The 14,648-nt window shown below is 46.1% G+C and overlaps 1 protein-coding gene across 1 annotated transcript in view; it reads left to right on the forward strand.

Annotated features, from left to right (window-relative positions):
- The window catches only part of CUNH1orf131 (chromosome unknown C1orf131 homolog), a 36,153-nt gene that overhangs the window by 10,775 nt on the left and 10,730 nt on the right, over window positions 1-14,648 (forward strand). The window contains exon 3 of the mRNA XM_040242755.1: window positions 12,849-12,914. Within this exon, the coding sequence (XP_040098689.1) occupies window positions 12,849-12,914 (66 nt within the window). The remainder of the gene's footprint in view (window positions 1-12,848; window positions 12,915-14,648) is intronic.

A 14,648-nucleotide genomic window follows, 5' to 3' on the forward strand; every position in this document is an offset into this window, starting at 1 on the left:
GTGGTGAGCGGGGCTGTTCTCTGGCTGTGGTGAGCGGGGCTGTTCTCTAGTAGTGGTGATCGAGGCTGTCTGGTTGTGGTGAGTGGGGCTGTTCTCTGGCTGTGGTGAGCAGGGCTGTTCTCTAGTAGTGGTGAGCGGGGCTCTTTTCTGGCTGTGGTGAGTGGGGCTGTTCAGCTGTGGTGAGCGGGGCTCTTCTCTGGCTCTGGTGAGCGGGGCTGTTCTCTGGCAGTGTGAGCAGTGAGCGGGGCTGTTCTCCGGCGGTGGTGAGTGGGGCTGTTCTCTGGCTGTTGTGAGTGGGCTTCTCATTGCCGTGGGTTCTCCTGTTGCAGAGCACGTGGGCGTCAGTAGTTGCGGTGCACAGGCTCAGTTGCCCTGCCACATGTGGAATCTTCCTGGACCAGGGACTGAACCTGGGTCCCCTGCATTGGCAGGTGGATTCTTAACCACTGAACCAGCAGGGATGTCCTCGTTTTACATTTTGAACTTCCTCATCTTGATGAAATTTTTTAGCTCTTCTTGGTGTTCTGCTGTTTTCTCCTTTAAAAAATTTATTTTCTGAAGATGTAAATGTGTCTGGCTAAGGAGACAGTATGTGAACACAATGAAAATACATATGCCCATAAAAGGACTTTAGAATGTTGATATTGCAACATATAAATAACTGCAAATTAATATTGTGCTAGTCATTATGGCATATCTTGGGTATAAGGCACACCAGGCAAAGGCCAGTTCTTTGGAGTAATTAGGACACATAATGCTATGCTAAGAGTTTGCAGAACATGGGAAAATGTACATGTTGTGGCCCTGCTCTCTGAAAACTTATAAGTCACCATCGGACAGTCAGATAGACATGGAAACAGACATGATAAAATAATGGTGGCTTCCACTGACCAATCACAGGAACAAGGGGTCATCTTTGAAGTATTCTGTTTGTTTTTTATTCCTGTTTTCCTTTTATTTCTCCATTTATGTGGCTCCCCCCACTAGTCGATTCTCCATGTGAGTTCCTGTTGCCGTCTGTTGTCTGAAGTACTCTTGAGAACACAAGAGGTACTGGGAAGTAAATGACCTTCTTTTCCCAGAATTTAGGTTGTGCCATCAAAAATGATCCAACTACACTGTGTATTGAAACAGATATTCTTGGGTGTGATATGGTGATTTATAATAAGAAATATTACATTAAACATTTTCCTCTGTTTCTGGCATAGAACTCCTAAAACTCTTACAATTTCTTCAAAGATGAGAGAAATAAAGGTGTCCATTCTGTTAGTGAAGTGACTTGGAAAGCATCCTTGAGTGGGAACTAGTTGCCAGGAGAACCAACCTTGTGATTAGAGGACTGGATAGTTCAGTCCTACCCCCTGACCTCTGGAGAGGGCAGTCAGTCAGTCCAGTTGCTCAGTCATGTCTGACTCTTTGCAACCCCATGAATTGCAGCACGCCAGGCCTCCCTGTCCATCACTAACTCCTGGAGTTTACTCAAACTCATGTCCATTGAGTCGGTGATGCCATCCAGCCATCTCATCCTCTGTCATCCCCTTCTCCTCCTGCCCCTAATCCCTCCCAGCATCAGGGTCTTTTCCACTGAGTCAACTCTTTGCATGAGGTGGCCAAAGTACTGGAGTTTCAGCTTCAGCATCAGTCCTTCCAATAAACACCCAGGACTGATCTCCTTTACGATGGACTGGTTGGATCTCCTTGTAGTCCAAGGAACTCTCAAGAGTCTTCTCCAACACCACAGTTCAAAAGCATCAATTCTTCGGCACTCAGCCTTCTTCACAGTCCAACTCTCACATCCATACATGACCACAGGAAAAACCATAGCCTTGACTAGACGGACCTTTGTTGTCAAAATAATGTCTCTGCTTTTTAATATCCTATTTAGGTTGGTCATAACTTTCCTTCCAAGGAGTAAGTGTCTTTTAATTTCATGGCTGCAATCACCATCTGCAGTGATTTTGGAGCCCAAAAAAATATCTGACACTTTCCACTGTTTCCCCATCTATTTCTCATGAAGTGATGGGACCGGATGCCGTGATCTTCGTTTTCTGAATGTTGAGCTTTAAGCCAACTTTTTCACTCTCCTCTTTCACTTTCATCAAGAAGCTTTTAGTTCCTCTTCACTTTCTGCCATAAGGGTGGTGTCATCTGCATATCTGAGGTGATTGATATTTCTCCCGGCAATCTTGATTCCAGCTTGTGTTTCTTCCAGCCCAGCGTTTCTCATGATGTACTCTGCATATAAGTTAAATAAGCAGGGTGACAATAGACAGCCTTGACGTACACCTTTTCCTATTTGGAACCAGTCTGTTGTTCCATGTCCAGTTCTAACTGTTGCTTCCAGACCTGCATACAGGTTTCTCAAGAGACAGGTCAGGTGGTCTGGTATTCCCATCTCTTTGAGAATTTTCCACAGTTTCTTGTGATCCACACAGTCAAAGGCTTTGGCATAGTCAATAAAGCAGAAATAGATGTTTTTCTGGAACTCTCTTGTTTTTTCGAAGATCCAGCAGATGTTGGCAATTTGATCTCTGGTTCCTCTGCCTTTTCTAAAACCAGTTTGAACATCTGGAAGTTCAGAGTTCACATATTGCTGAAGCCTGGCTTGGAGAATTTTGAGCATTACTTTACTAGTGTGTGAGATGAGTGCAATTGTGCAGTAGTTTGAGCATTCTTTGGCATTGTCTTTCTTCGGGATTGGAATGAAAACGGACCTTTTCCAGTCCTGTGGCCACTGCTGAGTTTTCCAAAATTTGCTGGCATATTGAGTGCAGCACTTTCACAGCATCATCTTTCAGGATTTGAAATAGCTCAACTGCGATTCTATCACCTCCACTAGCTTTGGTCGTAGTGATGCTTTCTAAGGCCCACTTGACTTCACATTCCAGGATGTCTGGCTCTAGGTAAGTGATCACACCATCGTGATTATCTGGGTCATGAAGCTCTTTTTTGTACAGTTCTGTATATTTTTGCCACCTCTTCTTAATATCTTCTGCTTCCGTTAGGTCCATACCATTGCTGTCCTTTATCGAGCCCATCTTTGCATGAAATGTTCCCTTGGTATCTCTAACTTTCTTGAGATCTCTAGTCTTTCCCATTCTGTTGTTTTCCTCTATTTCTTTGCATTGATCACTGAGGAAGGTTTTCTTCTCTCTCCTTGCTATTCTTTGGAACTCTGCATTCAGATGCTTATATCTTTTCTCCTTTGCTTTTCTCTTCTCTTCTTTTCACAGCTGGAGAGGGCAGATGTACTCAGTTATGCCTGTGTGAGGAAACCTCTGAAACTCCACAGAGGATGGGGTTTGGTTTGGAGAGCTTCTGGGTTGGTGAGCATGTGGAGGTGCTGCGAGAGTGGGGCCCAGAGAGGGGGTGCAGGGTCCTCTCTGCTTCCCACATGCTTTGCCCTCTGTATCTCCTCCATCTGACTGTCCCCAAGTTACAATCTTTTAGAATAAACTGGTGATCAAGAAGTAAACAGGTTTTTTGAGTTCTGTGAGCCGCTTGAGCAAATTAGTTGAACACAAGAAGGGGGTCAGGAGAACTTGCAGTCTGTAGGTGGTGGGTCAGATGTGCTACAGGTAACAATCTGGGCTTGTGGCTGGTCTGAAGTGGGGATGGTATTGTCGGACTGAGCCCTTTGCCTGTGGGATCTGTGTTGTCTCCGGTACATAGTGTCGGAATTGCGTTGAGCTGTGAACACCCAGCTGTATGTTCTGATCTACAGTACACTGCTTTATTGTACACTGGCTCCTGCATGCGAGGCAACCTTCTCCCCTACATTGGAGTTGGTGATCAGAACCCCTTTTAATGGACTCATTTGGGAACTTGGCCACCATTTGTTGGAGAGGGCAATGGCACTCCACTCCAGTACTCTTGCCTGGAAAATCCCATGGATGGAGGAGCCTGGTAGGCTGCAGTCCATGGGGTCCTGAAGAGTCTGACACGACTGAGCGACTTCACTTTCACTTTTCACTTTCATGCATTGGAGAGGGAAATGGCAACCCACTCCAGTGTTCTTGCCTGGAGAATCCCAGGGACGGGGGAGCCTGGTGGGCTGCCGTCTATGGGGTCGCACAGAGTTGGACACGACTGAAGCGACGAAGCAGCAGCAGCCACCATTTGTATATTTAACCCATCCCAGATATCTGACCCGTAAATAAACTTCCTGATCATGTCCCATTTGTAAAGTTCTGATTACAGAAGTAATTTGACAAGAAATAGTAGGTCAGAGGTCACCCTTACGTTGACTCATTCATTCATTTATTCCGTAAGTAATTGGGTGCCTACTATTTGCCAGACCCAGGAGATGCCACAGTAAACAAGATAATAGTCCTCTGCTTTCATGGAGTATATTGTTTATTAGTGCAGTCAGGCAAAGCCTGCATAAATTAATAATATACTTTAAAAGTGTTACAAACACTCTGAAGGAAAGATGCAGGGTCCTGAGAGTAACAGGCAGAACCTCCATTGGAGCAGGTGGTTGGAAGTGTCCGAGGAGGTGACTCTAGGCTGACACTGTGTTGAAGGGTGCCAGGGATGGGAGAGAAGAGAGCAATGTAGGCAGGAGATGGCTCTGCTGATGTCCTGAGCTGTATAGAGGCCCACAAGGTTCTAGGAGCTGGGAGACTAGCAGGAGGACAGAGGGTAGAAGGTGTGAGCTATTGGAGAGACAGGCTGGGGCCAGTCATACCAGGCCCCAGAGGCTTGGGGCCTTTGGATTTAAAGTGCGTGGAGAACCACATGGAAGAATTTAAGCAGGGGCTGAAGTGATCTGATTTATATTTTGAAAAGATTGCTATGTCTCCCGCATGGTAAATGGATTATAGGTAAAGCAGTAGCCAGAGGCGTGAGGGGACTGGGTGAGGTGTTTACTGCAGGGTCCAGGTTCAAAACAGGGTGGCCTAGACTTGTGATTTGAGTGTGGAGTAAATGAGCCCACTCTTTAATGAGTGCAAGGCTGCCTGTGAGGAAGAAAGTTCCAGTGCTCTTAGGAAAGGGTCAGGTGTAGCTTAAAGGATCCAAGTATTATTCAGCCATCAGGGCTGTGTCTGATAAGCCTATTTCTCCACCCTTAACTCAGGTCCATCTCATGAACCTTAGCCTCCTCTGTGGCCTCTGTAGAAAAGAGACAAGAAAGACATAGTAAGAACAATAGAGCAGTGTACCATAGATCAGAAGGGACGCGTGGATCCTATGGCGTGGACTGTGGTACACGCACAGTGCTTCTGAGCCTGTAATGCATTGTGGAGTAAGATTTGCCAGTATTTCCTGAAAGCTTACTGTGTATATTTGTTGCTCACTCATGTCGAACTCATTGCAGTCCCATGACTGTAGCCCACCAGGCTCCTCTGTCCATGGGATTCTCCAGGCAAGAATACTGGAGTGGGTAGTCATTCCCTTCTCCAGGGGATCTTCATGACCCAGGGATCGAACCGAGGTCTCCCACATTGCAGGAGATTCTTTACCATCTAAGTCCCTAGGGAAGCCCCATTTCCTGAGTGGTTGCTGTATACTAAAAGTGATTATTTATGTTCCTTAACTAGTTCATCATTTCATTGAATCTTCACAATTCATGTAACCTGTTTTCCTTTTGCAGAGGAGATTGATGCCTAGAGAGATTTAATGATTTGCTTGCATATAAACAGTCACCCCACCATCCCATATATGCAACTCCAATACCCCAGAGCTTTGGAAAGCACAAGTTGAGGTGTTGTTTTTTTTTTTTTTTTTTTTTTGTAAGTTTGGTACAGATTTATTTGGCAGAAAAACTGACCTGAACTGATGTGAGGCTTAAGAGTTATTTTTGTTGGTTCCATTTGACATAAATATTTACAGGCGTTGCTACAGAAATGTGAATGTGCTTAATCATGAGTTGCTGTCTTAGACCCCCCTGGAAATGGTACACAGTATCCCATTGTGTACCATTGAATGGGAAAGATTATAGAGATCTCTTCGAGAAAGTTAGAGATACAAAGGGAACGTTTCATGCAAAGATGGGCAAAATAAAGGACGGAAATGTACACAGTATTCAGTATGTTCACAGCATCTCCTTCTGAATTTTCAGGTTGTGGATATGAAAAAGTGCTCAAGTTCTGACCCCAGGCTTTCTGGCTTAATAGCTGTTTGCCTAACTATGACACTAGTGAGAGGAGTGTAGGTTAGTTAGGCTGTTTGTCCCTTGAGGAACACGAGTGCGCTGCGCCAGAAGTGTCATTAGCCCTAAAGCCATTCTGTCCGGTTATTGCCCCCGCTTCTTGCTGCCCTCATAGTCTCTGTAGTATCCCAGCCTGCGTGCATGCTCAGCTGCTTCAGTTATGTCCAGCTCTGCAACCTTGTGGACTGTAGCCCGCCAGGCTCCTCTGTCCATGGCATTCTCCAGGCAAGAATACTGGATTGGGTTGCCATGCCCTCCTCTAGGGGATTTTCCTGACCCAGGGATCAAACCATAGATGCCTCTGTCTCCTGCATTTCAGGATGATTCTTTTTCTGCTGAGCCACCTGGGAAGCCTGCAGTATTCCAGGGCTACCCTTGAGCATCACCCTTCAGCTGTACCAAGTCCCCTGCTCTTGAGTGGATCCAGTCAGAGAGGTATTAGGAAGAAACTAATCTAGTTGAAATAATAATTTTTTGAATTAGTTTATTTTAATTGGAGGCTAATATTGTGGTGGTTTTTGCCATACATTGACATGAATCGGCTGTAGGTGTACGTGTGTTCCCCATCCCGAACCCCCTTCTCACCTCCCTCCCCATCCCATCCGTGTGTTGTCCCAATGCACCACCTTTGAGTGCCCTGTTTCATGGATCCAACGTGGACTGGTCGTCTATTTCACATATGGTAATATACATGTTTCAGTGCTGTTCTCTCAAATCATCCCACCTTTGCCTTCTCCCCAAGAGTCCAAAAGTCTGTTTTTTATATCTGTGTCTCTTTTGCTGTCTCGTATATAGGGTCGTCATTACCATCTTTCTAAATTCTATATATTTGCCTTAATATACAGTATTGGTGTTTCTCTTTCTGACTTACTTCACTCTGTATAATATGCTCGTTTCATCCACCTCATTAGAACTGATTCAAATGCGCTCTTTTTTAAATAGCTGAGTAATATTCCCTTCTGTATATGTACCACAACTTTCTTATCCACTCATCTGCTGAGGGACATCTAGGTTCCTTCCATGTCCTCGATATTATAAGCAGTGCTACAATGAACATTGGGGTACATGTGTCTTTTTCAGTTCTGGTTTCCTTAGCGTGTATGCCCAGCAGTGGGATTGCTGGGTCGTTTGGGAGTTCTATTTCGACTTTTTTAAGGAATCTCCACACTGTTCTCCATAGTGGCTGTACTAGTTTGCATTCCCACCATCAGTGTAAGAGGGTTCCCTTTTCTCCACATCCTCTCCAGCATTTATTGTTTGTAGACTTTTGGATAGGAGCCATTCTGACTGGCATGAGATAGTACCTCACTGTGGTTTTGATTTGCATTTCTCTGACAATGAGTGATGCTGAGCATCTTTTCATGTGTTTGTTAGCCATCTGTATGTCTTCTTTGGAGAAATGTCTGTTTAGTTCTTTGGCACATTTTTTGATTGGGTCGTTTATTTTTCTGGTATTGAGCTGCAGGAGCTGCTTATATATTTTTGAGATCAATTCTTTGTCAGTTGCTTCATTTGCAATGATTTTCTCCCATTCTGAAGGCTGTCTTTTCACCTTGCTTATAGTTTCCTTCATTGTGCAAAAGCTTTTAAATTTAATTAGGTCCCATTTGTTTATTTTTGCTTTTATTTCCATTACTTTGGGAAGTGAGTCATTGAGGATCTTGCTGTGATTTATGTCAGAGAGTGTTTGCCTGTGTTTTCCTCTAGGAGTTTTATAGTTTCAGGTCTTAGATTTAGATCTTTAATCCATTTTGAGTTTATTTCTGTGTATGGTGTTAGAAAGTGTTCTAGTTTCATTCTTTTGCAGGTGGTTGACCAGTCTTTTAATGCTCAGGGCTGTGTTCCTGCTTTGCTGGAGATGTGCATGGAGTGTCTTACTCTGGAACTTGTTGGCTCTTGGGTGGAGCTAGGTTTCAGTGTAGGTATGGAGGCTTTGGGGTGAGCTCTGGTCTATTAATGTTCCCTGGAATCAGCAGTTCTCTGGTGCTCTCAAGTTTTGGAGATAAGCCTCCTGCCTTTGGCTTTCAGTCTTAGTCTTACAGTAGCGTCAAGATGTCTCCATTCATACAGCACAGATGATAAAACATCTAGGTTAATGGTGAAACAATTCACAGTGAGGGACACCCAGAGAGGTTCACAGAGTTACATGAAGAAGAGAAGAGGGAGGAGGGAGATAGAGGTGACCAGGAGGAGAAGAGGGGGAGTCAAAAGGGGAGAGACCAATCTAGCCAGTAATCAGTTCCCTAACCTTTCTCCACAGCCCAGAATACCCTGAGAGATTCACAGAGTTAAGTAGAAAAGAGAAGGGGGAAGGAGGAGATAGAGGTGACCTGGTGGAGAAAAAGGAGAGTCAAAAGGGGAGAGAGCAATGAAGCCAGTAATCATACCCTTAAGTGAAAATGAATACTGAACATTAGATTCTTAAATTTAGGGTCAAAATTGATAACAAATACTAAAAAGCAAAGATTAAAAATCTAGAGTAGAGGTTAGATTCTCAAAAATACAATATTAAAAATAGAAAACAAAATAAATCACAAAAATTATAAAAATATATATATATGAAATTTCCTTTAAAAATAGGGTCTTTTTTTTGCAAGGTAATAGTAGGTTATACTAATGAAAATTAAAGTTGTAATAAAGGACTTAAATTTTAAAAAAAATTAAAAAGTGATAATAGTAAAAATATACCTATGAGTTTCTCTGGAGCTGTTGTGGGCAGTGTGGGGTCAGTTCCGTTTCAGATATTTCCTTGTTCCAGCTTGTACTTGTTCTTAAGGTCTATAGGCCCGCTCCAATGCATAGTCAGTGTTAATTAACTACAGGGTTTTAATCTGTTGCACCTGTCACTTCCAGAGCGGTTCCCTCTTTTGGCTTCCTCTGGATGTCTCTTCAGTGTCTAATTTCCGCCCTGACAAGGGGGGTGAAGGTGGTCACTTATTTAGGCTTGCTTGTTCAGTTGTGTTGTGGGGAGGGAGGAACACAGCAAACAAATATCACTGGCGTGTGTGGGGAGTGCTTGCAGTGTGTGGACCACACTGGGTTTGCCCCAGCTCCAGGCGGTTTGTGCTTCCCGGGTCTGCACTGCTCAGGCTCCAGGGTTCTCTGCAGGGGCACTGTCCAAAGCGGGTCCTGGGTTTCATGCACTTCCCAGGTCTGAGCTGCTAGGTTCAGGTTCTTGGGTACTCTACAGGAGCACAGACTCGGTTGGGTGTGTGTTTGTGCCCTTCCCAGGTCTGAGCAGCTCAGGCAACCGGGTGCGTGGGGAGCGCACTGTCCCAGGTGGGCCGTGCATCTTAATCAGCTCCCAGGTCCCAGCCACTTGGTTTCCCGGGCGCGCTGCGAGAGCACTGTCTCGGGTGTGCCATCTGTCTCCTCTGGGGAGCTGATCTCAGGCTGCGACCCTCCTGGCAGATGTCAACCATCCAGGATCCCAGGAAGACATGGTTAGCAACTGGGAGCCCGCTCACAGTTTGGTGGAGGATGCTGGTCTCTGGTGCCGAGAGTGGAGCAGCCCCTTGCCTTCCGTCTCTGGCTGTCACCCGCCTGCCTCTCTGTCTCTGGCAGCAGGGAGGGACCTGTCCGCAGCTGGCCAGCTCTCCTTTGGTATTCACTCAATCCTTTGTTCTGTGAGCGCCCGGCTGCAAGTTAGAGCCTTTCCTGGGAAAGTTATCTCTCGTTAGCTCCCTCAGATTGTCCTCAGGGCATTCAAGCCCAGTCCTTACCCTAAGCACCAATTATGCTGCCCGCACCTCCCTGTCCAGCCCCCACTGCTGGTGGTGGACGGGAGCCTCCGGGCTACTTGCCCACTGCCAGTTGCAGTTAGGCGCGTATTCTGTGGGTTTTTTTCTCCCAGTTACGTTGCCCTCTGAGTTTCCAAAACTCCCCACAGACCCACCTGTGAGAGGGTTTCCTACAGTTTGGAAATTTCTCCTCCTTCACAACTCCCTCCCCAGGACAGGTCTCTATCCATAAATCTTTTGTCTCTCTTTCTTTCTTTTATATTTTGTTCTACCTCCTTTTGAAGAGAATGGGCTGCCTTTCTGGGTGCCTGGTGTCCTCCGCCAGTGTTCAGAAATTGTTTTGTGGAAGTTGCTCAGCATTCGGATGAACTTTTGATGAATTTGTTGGGGAGAAAGTGGTCTCCTTGTCCTCTTCCTCCACCATCTTGGGACTGCCCCCTGCACTGAAATAATAATTTACAGTCAAGAAGACATAAAGAAAATTCTCACTATTCCCAGAACTGCTGGCATATTAAAGAGAGAGTGTTTATTTACCCACCTCTTCTTTAATTGGACAAAGATTGGACAGTGTAACTAATAGATAAAAATCTCACCAGTGCAGGAGAAAATACTTTTGGTCAGCCCATCAGAAAGATCACTGAGCCTGGTAACCTGCCTGCCTTCCCCCCTCACCCCACGCATTCCTCCCAAACTGCTCTTCCTTCTCTTTTTTTTTTTTTTTTTAAATATGGACCAGTTTTAAAGGTTTTATTGAATATGTTACAATATTGCTTCCATTTTATGTTTTGAGTTTTTGGAGGCCAGGGTAAGGGATCTTAGTTTCCTTAGTTTCCTGACCAAGGATTAAACTCGCAGCCCCTGCATTGAAAGGCAAAGTCTTAACAACTGCACTGCCAGGGAAGTCCCAGCTTCTTTTTATAGCTTGCTCTCTTCTTCATAACCTCACATACAAGTTCTCAGAATCTCCAAACGTTTCTCTCTCTCGTGTGTGGGACAGGGAGGCTTTATCAGTGAGCATAGGTGAGACAGTGGTTCTGTAACAAGTAGTCCCTTACACCTCAGTGGTTTAAAGGCCGAAGTTAATTTTCTTCTCACGTCATGTGTTCATCAGGATTGTCAGGGCAGAATGCCGTGGTCCATACCATCCTAATCTAGGGACCCAGGGTGATAGGGGCTCCACCATTTGCTGAAGAAGGTAAGTCAATAAAGGCTCTTAAAGGTTCTCTGTGGAAGGGATATGCTTCCTTCTGCTCACATGTCTTTGGCTAAAACAAGTCAAGTCAGCGTACCTAACTCCAGGCAGGGAGCAAAGCCCAGTTCTCCTGTGAGCCTAGAGGTAGAGGAGGACTGAGTGTTGCTTGCAGACAGTAGGGCCTCCTACCACAGTGAGGATAGGGTCAAAGAAAATAGGGGAGACCACTGATTAATGTGCTGAAGTGGTTTTAAAGCTAAAAATAGAAATGAAAGTTAAGGTAGTGGTGGGGTCATGCTAATAGACTCAGCATCATGAGATAATTAGCCAAGAATTTTTTCCCAGATGTTGATTTTACTGTGAAGAAGGACCTGTTACCGAACCAGGTGCATTTGCCCAACATGCAGCAAGCCGGACACTGAGATCCTGCGATGTACAATTCACTCACCAGGTAGCCAAGCGAGGAGATGGGAGGACAAGTCTCAGTCGGCCTCTCAAAAGTGAGGGGGTTGGGGTCTTCATAGGATAAGCACGATGATCTTAGGCATGGGGAGAGGTTATTGGAAGAAGGGGGAAAGGTGGGGTAATCAGTGTTCTGTGCAGGTATGTCTGGGTTACAGGCTTCAGTGTGTTCAAAATTGAGGTGCTCAACTTGATCTGAGGGTTGAGTTTTCTGCACCTGACCCTGAAAGGCCCTTCCTTGGGCCCTGTGCAGGCCCAGTTTGGGGCTGGTGATCCCAGCTAGCCTTAGCCACCTCTCACAGGGCAGGAGCTGACACTACATACCTGTAGAACAGCTGGGCTACGAGAAGCTGGGAAGGTGTGCTGTTAAAGAGAGGAAAAAGGGAAGAATAACTAAAGCGAGCCTACTCCATTAAGGCAGGTGACCGGCAGAGGGGTTTTAACAAGCCGCTCCCTTGTCGATTGCTGTCCATACAAGACAGCTGTATCCTGCACAGGCTCCGCCCTGCGGAGCCAGAGGCCAGAACTGCTTTCTGAGATGCTGCACCACTAGGATCTCCTGGGGTTGAGTAGTGACCGCTGTCCTTGGCCAGATTGACAAGAGTTTCCTTGAAGTCTCAAACTTCTGGTTAATTCCATGGATTGGTAACCATAACCAGGGGTTATATTGATGTAAAGAGTCACATATCTTGATGACATTTGCAGTGTCATTATTTTCTATTGGGAATTATGAATCCCCATCTCCATCATTTCTAGATCTCTGATGTTCCTGAAAGAAATTTGTTCCTTTATGCCTTTTTTCCTTCTTTCCTTCCTTCCTTCCCCTCTATCCCCCGCTTCCTCCCTTTCCCTCATGGCTTGTGGGATCTTAATTCCTCAACCAGAGATTGAACCCCCGGCCACAGCAATGAAAGCACCAAGTCCTGAGTCCGGAGAATTATTTAAATATGAGTTTTTACCCTTCAGAATTCCTGCTCAGCTGTTATCCCTTTCTAAACCCCTCACTATGCAGAGCTTCCCACATACACTGCATGAGATGCAGATATTGGTCTCTCCCTTACTCACTTCACTTTTTACTTAGTTTCTCATCAGTCCTTTCTTAAACTTTGAAACCTTAAATTTATTTTATCCGTTTTTCTTCCATTCACTGTTAAGTAGGCTTTTGTGCAACAAGCATATGTTATTGTTTGTTATCTAGGCATCTGGGCCAGTTTCACAGCTTTTAAAAACATGACTACTCTGTTGGTGGATGGATACTGTAAGGAACAGATGTCCTTAATAATTAGTTTTTTCTTTTCAGACCAAAACTAAAGACCAAAACCATCTTGATAAAGATGTGGGTATACAAGAATTTAACTTAGAAAAGGTAGGTGTTTTGAAATTATTTTTTCAGCTTTTAATACCAAAAATGCATGTGTTTCTATGTTGTCCAATGGTCAGGGAACAGTGACTGCATTAACTGGGTTGAACATTATATAGTCGTTTAAAACATGCTGGTTTTATGATTGTAGTGTCCATGATATAGTGGTAGGAAAAACAGGGATGTTTGTGTTCTGTGGTTGTAACTTGGTTTTAAAAATGTGTGAGAAGGGGGGCGGTCCTAAGATGGCGGAGGAATAGGATGGGGAGACCACTTTCTCCCCCACAAATTCTTGAAAGATCATTTGAACCCTGAGCAAATATTGCAAAACAACTTCTGAACACTGGCGTAGGACACCAGGCACCCAGAAAGGCAGCCCATTGTCTTCGGAAGGAGGGAGGACAAAATATAAAAGATAAAAATAGAGACAGAAGAGTTAGGGACGGAGACCCATCCTGGGGAGGAAATCATGAAAGAGGAGATGTTTCCCAACACCAGGAAACCCCCTTATGGACGGGTCTGTGGGGAGTTTTGGAATCTCAGAGGGCAACATAACCAGGAGGAAAAAATAAATAAATAAAACCCACAGATTGCACGCCTAACTGCAATTCCCAGTGGAGAAGTAGCCCAGACGCTCCCGTCTCCCACCAGCAAGCGGGGGCTAACAGGGAGGCACGGGCTGCATTGCTTAGGATAAGGTCCGGGCCTGAATGCCCTGAGGGCAATCTGAGGCAGCTGACGTGAGACAGCAACCCAAACTGGGATAGCCAGAGAGAGAAAGAGGGAAAAAAAAGAGGAGAGAGAGAACTTTCCTTCAAAAATCTCTAACCTAAGGCACTGACAGACCCGCTCACAGAACAAAGGACTGAATGAATACCAGAGAAGAGCTAGCCGAGGACTGGCCCATCCCCCGCTGGAGGCAGGGAGGCAGGCAGGCGACAGCCAGAGCCAGAACGGGGCAAACGTGGCCCCAGAGACGGCATCCTCTACCAAACTGCCAGCAGGCTCCCAGTTCCTAACCAACTCTTCCTGGGATTCTGGGCAGTTGACATCCGCCAGGAGGGTCGCAGACAGAGATTAGCTCCCCAGAGGAGACACACAGCACGCCTGAGACGGCACTCCCGAGTGGCTGGGACCGGGGAGGCGATAAGACGCACCCCTACCTGGGGAGAGTGTGCTCGCCAAGCACCTGGTCGCCTGAGCTGCTCGGACCTCAGTTCAGTTCAGTTCCGTAGCTCAGTCGTGTCCGACTCTTTGGGACCCCATGAATCGCAGCACACCAGGCCTCCCTGTTCATCACCATCTCCCAGAGTTCACTCAGACTCATGTCCATCGAGTCCGTGATGCCATCCAGCCATCTCATCCTCGGTCGTCCCTTTCTCCGCCTGCCCCCAATCCCTCCCAGCATCAGAGTCTTTTCCAGTGAGTCAACTCTTCGCATGAGATGGCAGGGCACAAAACACAGGCCTAACCGTGTCTGTGCCCTTGCGGAGTACCCGAGAACGTGAACCTGAGCGGCTTATACCTGGGAAGTGCACACATCCCCAGGCCCGCCTTAGACGGTTCTCCAGCAGAGCAACCTGGAGCCTGAGCAGTGTAGACCAGGAAAGCACACGCCGTGAGCAGGGGCACACCCAGTGTGGCCCAGGCACTGCAAGCACTCCCCACACACGCCAGTGATACTTGTTTGCAGTGTTCCTCCCTCCCCACAGCACAGCTGAACAAGTGAGCCTAAATAAA

This window comes from Oryx dammah, unplaced genomic scaffold (assembly GCF_014754425.2).
Source record: "Oryx dammah isolate SB20612 unplaced genomic scaffold, SCBI_Odam_1.1 HiC_scaffold_6, whole genome shotgun sequence".
Lineage (NCBI taxonomy): Eukaryota > Metazoa > Chordata > Mammalia > Artiodactyla > Bovidae > Oryx > Oryx dammah.